A 15,977-nucleotide genomic window follows, 5' to 3' on the forward strand; every position below is an offset into this window, starting at 1 on the left:
GGTGCTGTACGACGACCGGCTGAGCACGGTGTGGAGCGCCCCCAATTATTGTTATCGGTGCGGCAACATGGCGAGCGTGCTCGAGGTGAGCGACACTGGGGAGAGATTCTTCAACGTGTTCGCCGCGGCGCCGGAGAATGATCAGGTCAAGGACGCCCAGATGAGTGGTGGTGGAGGGGATAAGGGAGCGGATGGCGGCGCGTTGCCAGATTACTTTTTGTAGAACAGATGGAGGGGACGGTTCAATCACCTGGGGATAGGTGTGGCTTAGCATGGCTGGCCTGATGGGGAGAGAGTATATATGACCGGTCGCCTTCCCTGGTGGCGGATGGCCCTTACCTAGTACCGACGATAGACGATGATACCAAACGAATTTTTGCGGTCTGCCGTCAAGGCCTCAAAATCTGGCTTGAGATGTCATTTTCCGTTTCCCGGGTGCTATCTAGGTGATGGGCGCAAAAAGAAAACAGCAAGAACAAGTAAACGAATTATCCTTCAGGACACGGTGTCCCACGCGAGAGCGGGCGAGTCGCTGCCAGGAAGAGCAGGACCAAGGCGCGAAGCAAAACCGCAATCCACCTCTCCCCGTCCCGAGCCCAACCTCTCCCAGCAAAAGCCAAAGCAACCTACACAAACCAGCCAGCCAAGGGGTGTCCTGTCGTCCAATGGAATCTGCCCTGCCTGCCCCAGAGACAAAAGTCATCCGGAAGATAAACAGTGAAGGTGACAGAGCTAGATCCCCTCCATTCAGAACGCTCGGTTCACGCGCCGAGATCCATTGATGCTGGTTGCATGCATGCGTGCCAAAAACCGACCGCCCGTTCCAACCCTTCCGGAAAACCCGATTCACCCTTCTTTCACCCTTCCTTTCCGGGAATTGTGACCCACTCACGACGACGAGCTGCCCGGCCCCCTTCAGACCAAACCGTGAATCCCATCCATCCCATGCGAAGCTGGCCATTCCATTATCCGGTATCGGGCCGAGCAAGGGAGGGCGAGATCACCAGTCCTTGTCGATCTCGAAGGCCCAGTCGAACTGCAGATGGGTCTTCTTGTCGTCGTCGACGAAGCTGGAGCTGACGAAGTAATGGCCGCGGGCGGCCCAGCCGGCTGGAGCTGTCTCCTCTTGGACTGCGTTGGATGTCAGTGAGGTGTTGGAGGGGTAGATTGTGAGTATGTTAGCGGGGCATTACATTTCTTGGTGTAGATGGGCTGCTTGGCGGTGTTGGGCGCGAAGCTACCCTGCAATGGCTGTCAGTCTCTGAGATCGATCATAACAAGAGGTTTAGTGGCCTTACAATCATCTCGGAAGACTTGTCGCCCAAGAGCCCCAGGCCCTTACGCTTGATAACCTGGACGTAGTGCAGGCCGCTGAGGATCTCGTGCTGGACCTTGAACTGGACGCTCATGGTGAAGACCGCGCCTCCCTTGATCTTGAAGAGTTTCTTCTTGAGGTCGTCGGCACTGCCAGGAGCCGAAAGATCAATGACAACGGGGTCGCGACCGGGCGACTCCATCGTAAGCGACTGGATGATGCACACGCGGGGATCCTTGGGATCCGACAGATCGTCGGCGGCCAGGCCAAGAGACTGCTTGTAGCGCTGCAGAGACTCATCGCCCTCGTCTGAAGAGTCATCAGTGTCAGCCTCTGATTCGTGACAATCGTCCGTATCCTCCTCCTCGTCTTCCAGAGAGCTATTGTGAGGGTAGGGAGAACGGCATCGCACCGGGCGACCCGCTGGTGTATCATTCCGTGCACCCCGACTACCCAGGCTTGCCGGGTCGGGGTCGCGGAAGCTGACTCTGCGAACAAAAGACATCTTGTCCTTGAACTTGGTAAAGCAGCTTGTTGGATAGGGTTTGTTGTCTAAGAGAAGAGGCGAAAGGCCAAAGAGTGAAGTGAAGTGAATCGAAGGATCGCGGGATGGGGAGTGAAAATGAATGTACTCGCGTTGTGGGAATGGAAGTTCGAAAAGAGTGTACTCGCAATTTGGTATCGCGAAGATTGACTTGAAGGGTAAGAAAAGAAAGAACGGGAATTAATGAAGGTTGGTTTGTTTTGGGAGTCGAGTGACAGAGAGAAGCCCGAGCCGAACTAAGCCCACGTGCCAGACGTAGTGGGAGAGAATTGCCAGGTGACTGGGAAACAGTGCTATCAAATAAAAGCACTGGAACTTAGGGCTCGGGCCGGTGCTGTTTGTGAATTTGGGAATAAGTGGTGGTGAAGATTGTTAGAGAGTGCTTCGGTGGGCATCCATCTCTGTCAGGATACCTAGGTAACCGACCAGGCGGACTACCCACACCGCACTCTCCTGAGGCCATTTGCACTCATAAGGATGCATGATTCACGAACATGGCTCAAGGGGGAAAGAGACCTAGTCACCCAAATCCAGTGTCTCTTGTTGAACTTACCCATTTTCTGGTACTCAGCTAAGGACTGCTTGGGCTGAGAGAGCTTGTAGCCAGTGGCGTTCTCGGGCAACAGCTCATCTTCCTGGGGTGCCATGGTGAATAATTAAGAATTGGTGAAATAAAGTTGCACGTTGTTTTCACGGAGCTGGAGAGGCTATCCTGGCAAATATCCTATGCCTGGTCGTCGGTTTGCCGTAAATCTAAGGTTGGGAGGGGATGATGTGGACTTGTCGGTGACGATGGAGACCAAGCTTCCCTGGTATTTATTTGGGCGGTGATGAGGGGTGGTCGATAGAGGGGTCCTCAGGCCATACTTCTTTGGCCAACCAGCGGCACGTTTGGCGGGGTTCTGGCCGGGCCGGCCCACCTTGAATCAGTGTCGGTTGTGTGCCATTGGACTGTCACAGATCTGGAACATCAACAGCAGAAAAGGGGAGCTCTGCCATGCCCAACCGTATCCCGGGAGAGGCACAGGGACGGGGCGAGCTAAGTTGAGACCCAAGCATCGATCCGTTGGAGCACTTGGCCATGAAACCAGGACTCTGGATCCCGCGCCGCCTCCTGGTAGTCGGTATTTTCAGACGCTGGTTTATTTACAGCTGTATGGTGTGGAGATACATAAATAACTGCTGGGTTGTGCACAAACTGCCGACATTAGCTGCACTGGAACGAGTACGTCGCCTGGTTGACTCGGCATAACTAGCCGCTGGTCTAACATAATCTGAGCACCTCCATTCTTCACTTGAGAAAATAATGAGATAGTTACGGGCTCATCTCGCTGGCAAATGCTGGAGATGGAGGAGCAGTTTTCCTTGAAGAGGGTGGTCATGGCTGGTTGGGACGGTGTCTCACACTTCACAATCCAGACCGGCCAAAGGGGGCCAAAACCTGTTGCCCAATCGGTTCACCGCTCATTTTTACGATGCCCAAAAGGTTCAACCAGACCCGAACTGGAACGGAGCGGATGATTTTCCGATGTGGTGAGACGGGCATGGAGGCGAAATGGACTCCATCAGACTCAGGTTCCCTTGGTGTCCTTTTTACCGATTTCAAGGTGGACCCTGGTGTTTGCCTGCACCTGTCTGTCTCCGAGGGATTGTGCCTGGGCGTCGAAAGAGCAACCACATGACTTCCCAAATCTCCAGAAATTGCAGCCTGTCACCAGCGTCCGAAAGGGACGTGGCAACCCGGTCGCTGCCAGGCTGACAAACGGATGGCTGCCCAACCGATAAGGCGATGATGCCGGAAAAGGCGTCAAACAACCGGGCGACAGAGAGACGCTGAGCGCGGCTGTGGCTCGGAGGGGGAGGTGACCCCCAAGGACGAAAGGAGTTCCCCAAGAATGTGCATGTCATCCTACCGCATCCCGCGCGGCAGCGCGAGAAAAAGAAGGCAGAGCCGCTTTATCGGTGACTTGGAGAAGGCCAATTCGCTCGTGATGGCGGCTTTAACCTCCCTGCCGAGAGACGGCGTGTGGGGATGCCGCATTGTGCAGGCCCCTCGCCGTTCCCCTGATGGCTGAATTCGCTGTTGGAACTCTTGAGCCCCCAACCCTTTTTGGGTGTGTGGAGCATGGAAGAAGCCAGCTATCCAATCGGCGGCCAGCGACCCTGCGCTTGACGGACAGTTGTGATCCGTGCCCTTCCACTCAACACGCTAGACGTTCCCCACACCTCGAGTCGCGCTGATGAACTCGCTCATTGGGGCTGGTCGTTCGTTACCCCAGGACCCCCCCCAGCTCCTTCGCCCAATCTGTCATCTGCTCCCCCAGAAACAGATTGCAGATTGCGCCAGGTCCAAAAACTGCGTTAATCGCATCGCGAGCATCAATATTGTTGCGCTGTTGTTTTGCCTCCAACATCACTTTTATCTGACCACCCGCAGTTTGGCCCTTGCGTCATTTCCCCGTCTTGTCTTATTTCCGCTGGTCGTCCGCGACAAGAACGGCACGGTACGGAGACCCTTGCGGCGACGCGCGAAGAATTTCTCTCGTCGCGCTTCTCTCCTGGTACCCCGGGCCTTCCAGACCACGCGCTCAGGATAGATCTGCTCGCCCGCTACTCTTTCTTTGCGCGGCAGCCTCCTGTAGTCAAAGCACATTCGGCAAACAATGGCGCCAGACCGGCGTCTTCCAGAACGACACAATCCTCTTCTGACTGAGGATGTGCCAGCTCGTATGTCCATCGCTTTGCCCCCGAACTGACTCGTTGCTAACTTGTTGCCATAGACAGCGATTTGGTCAGCCGTCGCCGCCTCGGGCAGACTCAGTTGACCGCACGCATGATCGCGACAGCCCCTGCGGGAGAAGTCGACACGTCGGCGCTTGGCGCGTTCGATTACGCGCACCTGCGCGCTCCGCTGCCCAAGGGCATCGTGTCTGGCATCTTCAAGTCGTCACCGCCCAGCTACTTCCTCATGCGGCGCAGTCACGACGGATTTGTTTCCGCCACCGGCATGTTTAAGGGCCACGTTCCCGTACGCGGCGCAGGAAGATGAAGAGGCGGAACGTAAATACATGAAGTCTCTCCCGTCGACGAGCCATGAGGAGACGGCCGGAAACGTGTGGATCCCGCCTGAGGAGGCTTTGGTGCTGGCCGAAGAGTATAATATTCTCCCTTGGATCCGCGCCCTCCTCGATCCTACCGACATCGTGGCCACCGCTGGCGCCGACAGCGGCCCCCCGAAGAAGATCAGTGCGCCGCCCAAGTTCTTCTCCGGGCAGCCGACGCTCGTCCCGCCTACACCGAGACGCAGCCGTCGCTCCGCCAGCCCGGCCAAGTCCGCCGTCCCGAAACGCGCAGTTGCGAGTCCGCGGAAGCGTCGCACCGCCTCATCCCAATCGTCGATCGTAACCGATAGCCTACCGGCTAGCGTCGGAGATTCGGTTTCGCCTACTCTCGTAAATGAAACACCGTTCCAGTCCCAGGTCTCGGCGACCTCGCTGTTGAAGGTGGCAAAGGTCGGGGACGCCACCGAGTCCGAGCTCAAGATCGAATCGATCGAGAAGGAACCTGCCGTCTTGCTCGAGCCCGTGCAGGAGGAGCCCAAGGTCAAGATTCATCTCGACCAAGACGTCTCGGTAGATGCGGATGGTGAGGAAGTCAAACACACAAAGGTTGAGGTCGAGGTTCCTCTCCTCGGTGAGCTTCCGTCACCCGAGGATGCGGCCAAGATGGTTGCCGATGCCAAGGCGATGGTCGAAGCTGCAGTCAAAGCCGACAATGAGGCCTCTGGTGCGGCATCGAGCAGCAAGAGCAAGCGGAAAGCCGATGACATTGCCCAAGACGAAGAGGGCGAGGAGGGCGAGGAGGGCGAGGAGGGGGCCGTTGAGCCGCCCAGGGCCAAGAAAGTCAAGACGGATGCAGAAATCCGCAAGGAGAAGATCCGGAAACGGGCCTTCTTTGGCCTCACCGCCACGGTTGCCGTGGGAGCACTTGGGTAAGTCCCTTTTCTGGCTATTCATATCCACGCATATCGCTAACAAGGTTTTACAGTGCGCTCGTCCCGATAATTACACCATATGTGATGAATGCGCTATAATGGCAACTAAATCTCATCCATTATTTGGTGGCGCCCTCAGTGGCGCGAGATTTCAGCCTAAACTGGGCGTATCAAGTCTCTCATCACACATATTGGTTTGGAGTTGTGGGAGGATATCGGATGGGCGGGGCGGATTTCTCCTGCTATTTTGAACGTGCCTGTTCACATTTTCACCCTTTTTCGTGCACATACCCCCTGCGGCGATGCCGCCTTTCATCAAACATACACTGGACATCGATGGTGGTTGGAGGGGACGAGGGAAAGATTTGGTTAAAAGACACTTGGAGTAGGTAGGTAGGCCCGGGACAGAGATGGCCTTGGAACACCTCGGGCTCTAGGACGGGCGAGGGGTGCGTGGGTTGGGTAGGGGGAGGGCGTTGTGGTGACCAGATAATCCCAGTATCCCCTTGTAATGGACGGACCTAGAACCTACTAGGCTCCCGCAGCGAGTTGTAGGCGCACGGCGTTTGTATTGAGTCTCAGATACATAAGTACATGAAGATACTCTGACCGTTTCCCGGATCTGGTGCCATTGTGAGACAACCTTAAGGGTTAGGGCCTGTGTCTACAACTTTCCGTGCCTCATCTCGGAACCGAAGGGGGCTTGCAGCGGTGGAAGGGACCAAGCCCGATCCGGCTGAATTCCGTCGCGCACAAAAGCTTTTCCTCGTCAAAGTTCTTCGCTGTTTTTCCTTTCCCCTTCGACTTTCCCAAAAAAAGAAGGAAAAAATCGGCGGGATCCTATTCCTCCCCTCTCAATGACAACCTCCTTCTCTTGAGGCTCTCTAGAGTCTGACGGAAGAGCGGGAGCACCCGCCCTTCTCCACGCTTACTCCTTTATGCTCTCCGCCTCGGGCCATCAGGTCTGGTGACCCGTGGATCCGACCATGCTCAAATGAGCTGCGGCCGGCAATGGGCGGCTTTGGGACTCGGCTTCCCCGCCGATCACCCACTACCGGATCAACAACACCGAAAGGTGCCTGCTATCCCCTTTGAGTACACACTGTCAACTCCTCGCACTAACTGAATAAACCGCCTTGCGACTACGAGAACACAAGATGAGGAACGTAGGGAGGTTATGGAGGCCCACACTCCGCATCCAGCGCCGGGACTTCTCGTCCTCGGCCCGCCGGCTGGATAACTATGCCTTCATCGGCCTGGGCCAGATGGTATGTTTTTGTGCAACTCAATAACTTCGTCTATGGCCATGCTGACCTTGTCTTCATCGACTAGGGGTTTCAAATGGCGAGGAATCTCCAGGCCAAGCTACCACCCAGCGACACCATCCGCGTCTTTGACATCAACAAGGCCGCCGCGGAGAAGCTGATGCATACGATGAAAACACAGCAAGCCGGCGGTGCGGTGGCAGAGGTCGCTGACAGCGCCGGCGACGCGGCTAGGGATGCGGTACGTGACTTTCTTATTCTCGCTCCCCTCTGTGGTTCGTACCCCGGGCTTTTATGATGAGTTTGTTTTATCCATGACTTGTTCTAAGTTGGGCCGGTCCGCCGGCCTTCACCGTGATTATTGTTATACAACAAAAGCCAATCCTCTGAGAAGCCCAAGAACCACTCTGGTATTTACTAGCGAGTTAGGAAGATGAGCGTTGAACCTCAGCTGACCGAAACTCACTCAGGATACTGTCATAACCTGCCTTCCAGAGCCAAAGCATGTCAAATCCGCATACGAGACCATCCTCTCGGCGTATGCCACCACCCCAAAAAGCGAATCACCCGCGAAGCCCAAGACGCGGCTCTTCATTGACTGCTCCACCATCGACCCCTCCTCCTCACGGGAGGTCGCCAACGCCGTATCCACCGTCTTCCCCAACGGGCGAGGCAGCTTCGTCGACGCGCCCATGTCGGGCGGCGTGGTCGGGGCCACGGCGGGGACGCTGACCTTCATGCTGGGCGCACCACAAGCCCTACTCGGCTGCATCGAGCCGGTCCTGCTCCGGATGGGCAAGCGGGTGCTGCACTGCGGTCCGCAAGGCGCCGGCTTGTCGGCCAAGCTGGCCAACAACTACCTGCTCGCCATCGAGAACATCGCCACGGCCGAGGCCATGAACCTGGGCGTGAAGTGGGGGCTGGACCCCAAGGTGCTCGCGAGCGTGATTAATGTCAGCACGGGCAAGTGCTGGCCGAGCGAGGTCAACAATCCCGTGCCGGGCGTCGTGGAAACGGCGCCGGCGGGGCGGGATTATGCGGGCGGGTTTGGGATTGGGCTGATGAGGAAGGACTTGAGGCTTGCGATGCTGGCGGCTAAGGAGGCGGGTGCAGATCTGCCTCTAGCGGAGAAAGCGTCGGAGGTGTATGAGACGGCCGAGTCGGAGGAGAGGTGTAAGGGCCGCGACTTTTCGGTCGTCTATCGCTGGCTTGGGGGGAAAGAGTGATGGTCGTCGTACTATATCAATACAGTCCTCGCGGGCATTGTTGCACTGTTGCTATTATCCTTCTTCCGCACTAGTATTTTCCAATAACTGGGCCCACGGGAAGTGTGCAACCACTCGAGGCGGGACGTGCCTGTCGGTGGGATACGATTGGCGGCATTGGGGTGGAAGCTGGAGAACATGGAGCCGTCCCCAGTCCCCTCCAACACCCCGCATGCTTGGTATTTCTCCGAGCTTCCAAAAGTTCCACACAGCCCTGCGTGGCCTTCCCGCCCGCCCCTAACCAGGGAACTCTTGGCCCCGAATATTCCTGAAATCCAGTCAATCCAGGAACTAGAACGTTCACATGCGACGAACCATTTCCCGTCCGATTGCGTCCTCCAAAATCCTCTTTTCCAAAACGGATCAGCTAAGTCGTTGATTCCCCCCACACCCACATCACTGATTCATTGTGCGAAGGATTGGATCGGCTGTCAATCAAGCAAGTCCAATGGACCCCCGGGGTGCCCCTATTCGGGTTCCCTTCGGGATTCCATGACAACCTTTTCAACTGTCACTCTGACCATCCAGCCCGAACCGAATCATTGTGCCCGCCCAGACCAGCAAAGAACGGCGGCATACCACCCTCCCTGGTCTTCTTCAGGGATCTTGGCCCGGAGCTGGCCTCGGGTTTTGAGAATTGGGTCGGATCGCTTAACGGTTTGCGGGCTGTTTAAGAGGGACCGTAGCATTCAACCGGTAGGGTAACGATGGGACGGTGTGTTTTGGGGGAGGTATATAGGGCTCGACTGGACCGCGCTTGGGGTATCGGGGTTGGTTTGGTTCTTTTTTGTTGGTGCTCAGTCGTGTTGATACCCAGAGAAGATAGTTACTGGTTTTGAACCTGCCTTTTGGTTTTTAAATATCAGACTTCTCGATACCATCGCTCGCGCAGCAGCCGTGTTGCAAGTCATATGTCCAACCAGCCGCCCCCCTTGGCTTGACATTGAACAACGCAGCGTAGCCTACAAGTCAAGAAAAGAGCCGCAATGGTCGAGCTCGACCCATCCATGTTCCCACCGGGATGGGACCAGGACGCCATCGACGACGCCATCGCCAACTACTACTACTCGTGCACCCACATCACGGCCAACTGCACCGTCGAAGCCACCACGCTTGGGTACTACCCTAACAGGGGGATCAACATCTTCCTCGTCATTGGGTTTGCCGTAGCAACCGTGATCGCACTGGTACTGGGAATTCTGAAGAAGACATGGAGTTACACATCCTTCATCGCGGCTAGGTGCGCGTTGGAGCTCCCAGGTGGGTGTTATCCAGGGGAGAAGGGGGAGGAGGGCGGTAGAACGCCAACTCTCTCCCCCCCCCCCCTTTTTCAAGACAAACAACTCGAAGCAAAACACAAGACACCAACAACTAACCCCCCCCCTCCCCCAGGCTACGGCGCGCGCATCCCGCTGACCGACAACCCCTGGAACAAGCACGCCTTCGAGACGCAAATCGTAGCCATCATCCTGGCGCCCACGCTCGTGTGCATCTCCATCTACCTGACGCTCAAACACGTCTGCCTGGCGCTCAACCCGACCTTGTCGCGCGTGCGCCCCCACCTGTACCCCTTCGTCTTCGTGCCCCTCGACGTCTCCTGCCTGCTCGTCCAGGCCATCGGCGGCGCCCTGGCCGCGAGCGCCGCCACGAGCAATTTCAAGATGGTCCAGCATGGGAATCGCTGTATTATTGCGGGCATTGTGCTGCAGGTGGTGGTGTTGAGCTTTTTTGGCACGTCCGCGGGGGATTATTATCTGAGGGTGCGGAAGTGGTGAGTGCGGGGGGTTGGTGATGGGTTGTGTTTGTTGTTGTTGTTGTGGGTGACTGAGGGGGTGGAGTGGGATGCCCGGCTAACCTCACTTCGATAGGATCAACTCTCCCGAGGCGGACCCCGAGGCTGTTGCGCTGTGGCGTGATAAGAAGTTTAGGATGTTTGTGTACGCTGTGACGGGGGCGTATAGCGGCATCTTGATTCGCTGTATCTATCGGTAGGTTCCTTGACTCGTCACCTTGACTACAAGATGATGCTGACTGACGGGTCAGTATCGCGGAGATGGCTGGTGGTTGGGGCAACCACATCATGCAGGACGAGCCGTCGTTTATCGTGCTGGAGGGATTGTGAGTAGAGCCGGGCGATGATCAGAACCCGAGCAAGTTCACTGACCTGAGCAATAGTATGGTCCTGATTCCCTGCCTCCTCCTGGCTATCTTTGCCCCTGGTTACCTATTTCCCCAAATGGCGGCGCGTATGTCTGCTCCCGGCCGCGTCGGGCTGAAACGGAAAGATGGCGAGCAGACTGATGATGCTGAGAAGAAGGCCCAGCCGGGGGCCCTCGGGGGTCAGCAGCCCACTACCAGCGGTGATGAGTCTGCCGTCGGTGAACAGGTGAAGGAAGCCGCGGTACCGGCAGTGGAAGAGGCCAAAAGTACCTAAGGAAGCAAGCTGGAAATGGGCGATATTCTATTATGTATCTTGGTTTTGGCGACTTTCAAGGAAAATGCCTACGATAAGTTCTGCACTTAAACCGGATTTTTCGTCCGGGCTTGGGAGTTGATTTTGCAGCTCTGCCATTGGATTGACAGCAACTGAGAACACATTTTTGGTCGGTTCAAGTTGAAATGTTGGGCAGTTCGTCGCAAAACACCAAGATTCGGCGTTGCCCAGAACATGTGCGACGAAAACCGCATACTCAGTAATAATTCACAAATCGTATAATATCACTCGCACCGTGAGCTTAGGCTTTATTCTATGAACAAATTATCAAAATATGCTAGTTATGGAGGGACACAAAGAGCGAAGGAAAGGCTGGACTTGGACGTTAATTGCACCTGTTATTGCTGTGGCAAGTTTCTCCATCGTGAAGTCAAAGAAGAGGGTTGATAGTGACAGAAGGTGGCTGTTGCTTTATAAAGAATAGACAGACGGGACTTACCAGTCACTTTCCTTGGTGAGCCTCCTGTTGTTGGGTATGTCTACTCCTCGAAAGACGAGCCCTTCTCTCCTCATCCATATCCAGAGACTCTTGCACAAGTGCCCATTCATGTCAACCTCCTTCATTGTTCAAGACTAGCAAGAATCAGTGCAACTGGGTTTCTCTCGGGCTGCCCTCTTAGGCAAGGCAGCAAATGTTGTCTGTGAGTTGGACAAGGAGTGGACAAGGAGTGGACGCAAAGTGAATAAGAGGTCAAGGGAAATACCTCGAAAAGGATCTTGATGCCTTAATTTAGTTACAGGAAGGCACGCGTATGCCAGTTTCAACCAGCACGCCTGAATTTAGTTTGTTGAGTCTGCAAAAACGCGCCTGGGGCCCCTCTTGCCCTCTTGAAATTTATTTCAATTAGTGGTGGGCGTCTGATTTGGGCACTGGGTGTTTTTATTTAAACTCGAGTCTCTTCTGTTTTCTCAACTTCTCAACTCCCAACCACAAACCCCTCGGCAGAACACCTCCCTGCCCGCCATCATGGAGGATCGCCGGCGCCTCGCAGCGCCCGAGTTGACCCAATGGGTCAAAAAAATAAAAAATAAGATGACGAGCCTGCCGCCGATGGGGGACTTCCAAGACCCTCGGGCGGACTTCCGCCACGGTTTCGTTCTGCGCCTCCGGCTCTCTCGCCGCGAGCGAGAGATGTTGGAGGTTGCAGCAGCCGACGAGGACGGCCCTCCCTCTCCTCTCCCCGCCGCCGGCCAGCCCGGGCTGGCAAAGCAGGTCGCTGTCCTGCTCTTCCTCCGGTGGTATGTATCAACTCCCTCAAGTCTATCGACTTACACGCCCAGATATCCCCGTTCCCAGTCCCTGCCCATTCACTAGACTCCTCAAACCGCACACGATGAGGGGCGTTTCTGAGCGCTCCGGGGCGGCCAATGACACGACTGGTTGCTTGGTCTGTCACTGTTATTGTGCGCTGACCCTCGAGGGATGCCCTGGTCCATGCGAAAACTCCGCCGACGGGTGATCGAGGGCTTGTGTGGCCACTCTATTTTTGCCTCTTTCATTCTAGGCACCCTTTGTAATCTGCAATAAACTGAAAGGCCCCAAAGTTGTCTTGGAAAAATCAGTTCTGGGTCAAACCTCCCAGGTTCGCAATGGGGCAGTCACAATCTGACCTCAGGAATCACAATTCACAAGCAGGATTGGATCACTTCTCATTGACAGGGCTCAGTGAGCACTGGATCATGGGGAGTGATCCAATCTTGTTTGTTGAGAAGCAATTTGATCCTACAAATTCATCACAGAGCCTCTTTTCTCAATCTTTGGGAAGAAATTTGCTCACAACTTTGTTACACCCCAGGTCGTTCGCCCACCACACCCTCCGAGAGCTGCTCTCCCAGCTGGGGGAGGCGGAGACCGACTCGGCCAGCGAGTCAAGCGAGTTCGGCGACGGGACCAACTCGGAAACGTCGTGGGGCTGGCACCCCGCCGCCAAAAAGAGCGCGGCCGAGAAGGAGCACCAGTCGGCCCTCCTCAAGTCGTTTGCCGTCGGGCTCGCCACCCGACTCGATTACGCCCTCCCCTTCGACGCTCGCAGAGAGCGGGTGAAGGAGCTGCTCTCCGACCCGGAGAACGTGGAGTTCTGGGATAACTACCAGAACTGCCACGGGTCCATGGCCAGAGAGCTGGACAACGACAACCCGGAGAAGTTCGCCGTCGCTCCCATCCCGGAGGACGAAAAGATTTGGTATGTTGCCCTTGAATTTTGTCTGATGGAGACGACGTGTGATTATTGATGAACTCCGAACTGACCTGCTTGATGTAGGCTCGGCCTTGCCAACAAGGTCATCAAGACGCACCATGTCATGTGTAGGTGGTACGTACAACCCGCTCAGTTTCAACACTCCACCAGATGAAAGCAGTACACTGACATTTACCCCCAGGCCTGGTGTCCACGAAGCCGCGGCATTTGCCGCCCAGGCGCTCGGAATCCGTGGCATGGGCCCGGAGTACCCCTTCATCGGCACCTGGTTCAAGCGGTACCTGACTGCCATCTCCCAAGCGACGGCGCACAAGGGTAGACCCAATATCTACGCCTATTGGATTTGCAACGGCACTGGGCAGTTCAATCCCCAGTTAATCAGGAACCTTGGAGAATTCCGTTGCTCTGCCGATTACCCCGAGTACGAAGAGGATTGGGTGCAGACCGTCTATGCCTCCGTTGACGCTGCCGATGTTTGGGATGTCTGGACACTTTTGCGCATGATCCAGTGCGAGTCAGCTTCCCGAGAAATCACGGCCTCGGAACTCAGACTCCTGCGCGCGGCACAATACCAAGCAGTACGTACAACAATGGATACATCATGTGTTGAGATGAGGCAATGCTAACACTGGTTCATTACAGGGGCCCCCTGACCTCAAGAAGGAATGCTCTCCTGCCATCCTCGATCTTAAGGAATATGTGGACATTGCCCGCTACAACTCTCCCGAGTACCAACTTCGGCCTGTCACATCCAAGACCACAATCACGGAGCTCCTCGAGAAAGCCGGCCTCGATACCACCGGCAACTGGGATCTTCTGGCCCTGACGGCAACAAAGCAAGCCAAATCATTTTCCGGCCAGTTATGGAGCCTGGGAGGTCATTACCGCCATGTCTTTTATCTCACTGACGACGTGACATCCCACTACCTTGGCAATAACCGTGACCTGCTTGGTCTCAACATCCCCTGCAAATGCAATGGATGCGACTGTCCTGGCTATCAGAACAAGAGACCAGGCCGAGATACCAAGAGCAAGACCAGGGTCGACTTCTGGATGGAGAGGATCGAGCTCTCTCACCACACCGCACATTGCAAATCTCACCATGGAGGAGATGGCCAGATCGTGTTCGCCCGCCGCAAGTTGGATCCCGCTTTACTACACAGGATTCTGGAACGCTACTGGATTGACTGGGTGAGTATCCAGCTTCCTCTTTCTACCCATGACATGGTTTGAGAATTCTGCTAACCATATGTATTTAGAACGATTGCATGCTCATCTTTGGCCGGGGTGACGACGGTCGAGGCAACCTCATTGACGGCAAAACCCTCTATCTGCTTGAGACCCTCCCCGGCATGAAACTTCGCGGCTTAAAGCGAAAGACAACAGACGAAGCCCGCGGTCTTGCCTCGGCTTGCCTCTATCTCAACCTCAAGCTTGATCACCAGTACGAGGGCACCGAGGGCCGCAACCTGCTGAAGAGCATCATGCGGGAACGGTACCACCCTCGGTTCAGCGACTTCACATGCCTGATCCAACGCCGTGACGCTGGCATCAACTGGGATGATGCTGCTTTTTTCAGCTGTGGTCGCTACGGCTCAACCTACGGGGTACCCTGGAGCGTCGGGAGGCGGTACGACCAGTTCGGAAATGTCTGTTACAACAGATACGAGACTGGCATCGCCCTGATCAGGATCATTGCCAATTCTGATGGAGAATCCCGAATCGCGAGGGACAACATGTTTTGCAACCGTGTAAGTCCCCAATTACTCCTCGTGGGGTGAAGTTTAACCCAGGCGTTCCTAACCTCCCTTTCTAGCTCGAGTCCTTTTACGATTACGTCGCCGGCAACCGCTTCAAGAACGTTGTCCACTTCTACGGTTTTATGTCAGTACCCGTCAAGACCATCCCCAGCACAGGGAGCAACCGACCGGCTCCGTACAAACCCGAAGCGGCTGTCCCCGGAGACCGGGCCTTTGCGTTTGTGTTTGAGCACACCAAGGGTCCTCTTCTCGACTTCATTGAAGACATGGTCGACGACTGCTTGGAGAGGGAGACTTGGCTCGCCATCTTCAACTTTCTTCACGAAATTGGCACCACCCTGCGCGATATGCACGCCACCATCGGGCCGTACCGGTACGTTTACCTCCCCATCTCCCAATCTTCACCATCCATCCCCTGTTTGACAACCATTCAACCCTCCCCTACCCTTTCCCACCCTCAACGCTCCCAACCCTCCCCTACCCCCTCCCACCCTCCAACAACCCCTTCAAGAACCCACGCACTAACCCTCCCCCTCCCAAAACACCCAGATCCCTCAACCCCGCCCAAGATCCTCCTCCGCCCCAAACGCTCCCGCCTCCGCGCCGCCGACTTCAACATCCCGCACCTGCACGACCGGTACGCGGCGCCGCGCGGCAGCCCCGCCCCCGCGCGCTTCGAGGCCGTGCTCGGCGAGCCAACCCCGGTGCCGCGCCGCCCGCGCGCCTACATCGCGCCCGAGCTGCGGCGGGCGGGCAACCGCCCGGACCAGCATACCGCTGCGACGGATGCGTACGCCTTTGCGAGATATGCGCTGGATTTGATTGATAGAGCGAGTGGTGGCTTGTTTGCGGGGTTGGGTTTGGGGGGGAGGACGGGGGATGTGAGGGTGCTGTATGTGGAGGTGTTGAAGGGGTTGGAGGATGTTTTGGCGGCGGAGGGGGGGGTTGTTGCTTCGTCGTCGGCTTCGGGAGGCGGTGGTGGTGGTGTTGATCCCCGGACCAAGGCGATGGACAACTTCCTGCAGCTGGCAAAGGATGTGGTCAGCGGGGGGGTGATCCTGGATGGACATTACCCTGTTCCGGAGTCGTCCCACTGGTACTAACTTCTCGAGGGCGTTCCCGCACGTCAATGACGCCCTGTG

At 56.1% G+C, this 15,977-nt stretch overlaps 5 protein-coding genes across 5 annotated transcripts; 4 read left to right on the forward strand and 1 right to left on the reverse strand.

Annotated features, from left to right (window-relative positions):
- Window positions 1–1,000: 1,000 nt before the first annotated feature.
- On the reverse strand, window positions 1,001–2,506 carry CHGG_04159 (uncharacterized protein; the record flags this gene model as incomplete). The annotated part of the gene is made up of 4 exons (XM_001223372.1): window positions 1,001–1,131; window positions 1,194–1,242; window positions 1,299–1,867; window positions 2,413–2,506. 4 exons carry the CDS (start codon window positions 2,504–2,506, stop codon window positions 1,001–1,003), a joined length of 843 nt encoding a protein of 280 aa, XP_001223373.1.
- A 2,016-nt stretch (window positions 2,507–4,522) lies between these two features.
- Window positions 4,523–5,854, forward strand: CHGG_04160 (uncharacterized protein; the record flags this gene model as incomplete). The annotated part of the gene is made up of 3 exons (XM_001223373.1): window positions 4,523–4,586; window positions 4,640–4,881; window positions 4,934–5,854. The coding sequence occupies 3 exons, from the start codon at window positions 4,523–4,525 to the stop codon at window positions 5,852–5,854; spliced, it is 1,227 nt and encodes a 408-aa protein (XP_001223374.1).
- Window positions 5,855–7,010: 1,156 nt separating this feature from the next.
- Window positions 7,011–8,344, forward strand: CHGG_04161 (uncharacterized protein; the record flags this gene model as incomplete). The annotated part of the gene is made up of 3 exons (XM_001223374.1): window positions 7,011–7,121; window positions 7,186–7,359; window positions 7,589–8,344. The coding sequence occupies 3 exons, from the start codon at window positions 7,011–7,013 to the stop codon at window positions 8,342–8,344; spliced, it is 1,041 nt and encodes a 346-aa protein (XP_001223375.1).
- A 1,025-nt stretch (window positions 8,345–9,369) lies between these two features.
- CHGG_04162 (uncharacterized protein) lies at window positions 9,370–10,817 on the forward strand (the record flags this gene model as incomplete). Its single annotated transcript, XM_001223375.1, has 5 exons — window positions 9,370–9,643; window positions 9,776–10,154; window positions 10,252–10,371; window positions 10,427–10,501; window positions 10,559–10,817. The coding sequence occupies 5 exons, from the start codon at window positions 9,370–9,372 to the stop codon at window positions 10,815–10,817; spliced, it is 1,107 nt and encodes a 368-aa protein (XP_001223376.1).
- Window positions 10,818–11,844: 1,027 nt separating this feature from the next.
- CHGG_04163 (uncharacterized protein) lies at window positions 11,845–15,938 on the forward strand (the record flags this gene model as incomplete). The annotated part of the gene is made up of 7 exons (XM_001223376.1): window positions 11,845–12,116; window positions 12,674–13,060; window positions 13,139–13,189; window positions 13,257–13,653; window positions 13,718–14,266; window positions 14,335–14,826; window positions 14,892–15,938. The coding sequence occupies 7 exons, from the start codon at window positions 11,845–11,847 to the stop codon at window positions 15,936–15,938; spliced, it is 3,195 nt and encodes a 1,064-aa protein (XP_001223377.1).
- Between the last annotated feature and the right edge of the window lie 39 nt (window positions 15,939–15,977).

The sequence above is a fragment of the Chaetomium globosum genome, genomic scaffold (assembly GCF_000143365.1).
Source record: "Chaetomium globosum CBS 148.51 scaffold_4 genomic scaffold, whole genome shotgun sequence".
NCBI lineage: Eukaryota > Fungi > Ascomycota > Sordariomycetes > Sordariales > Chaetomiaceae > Chaetomium > Chaetomium globosum.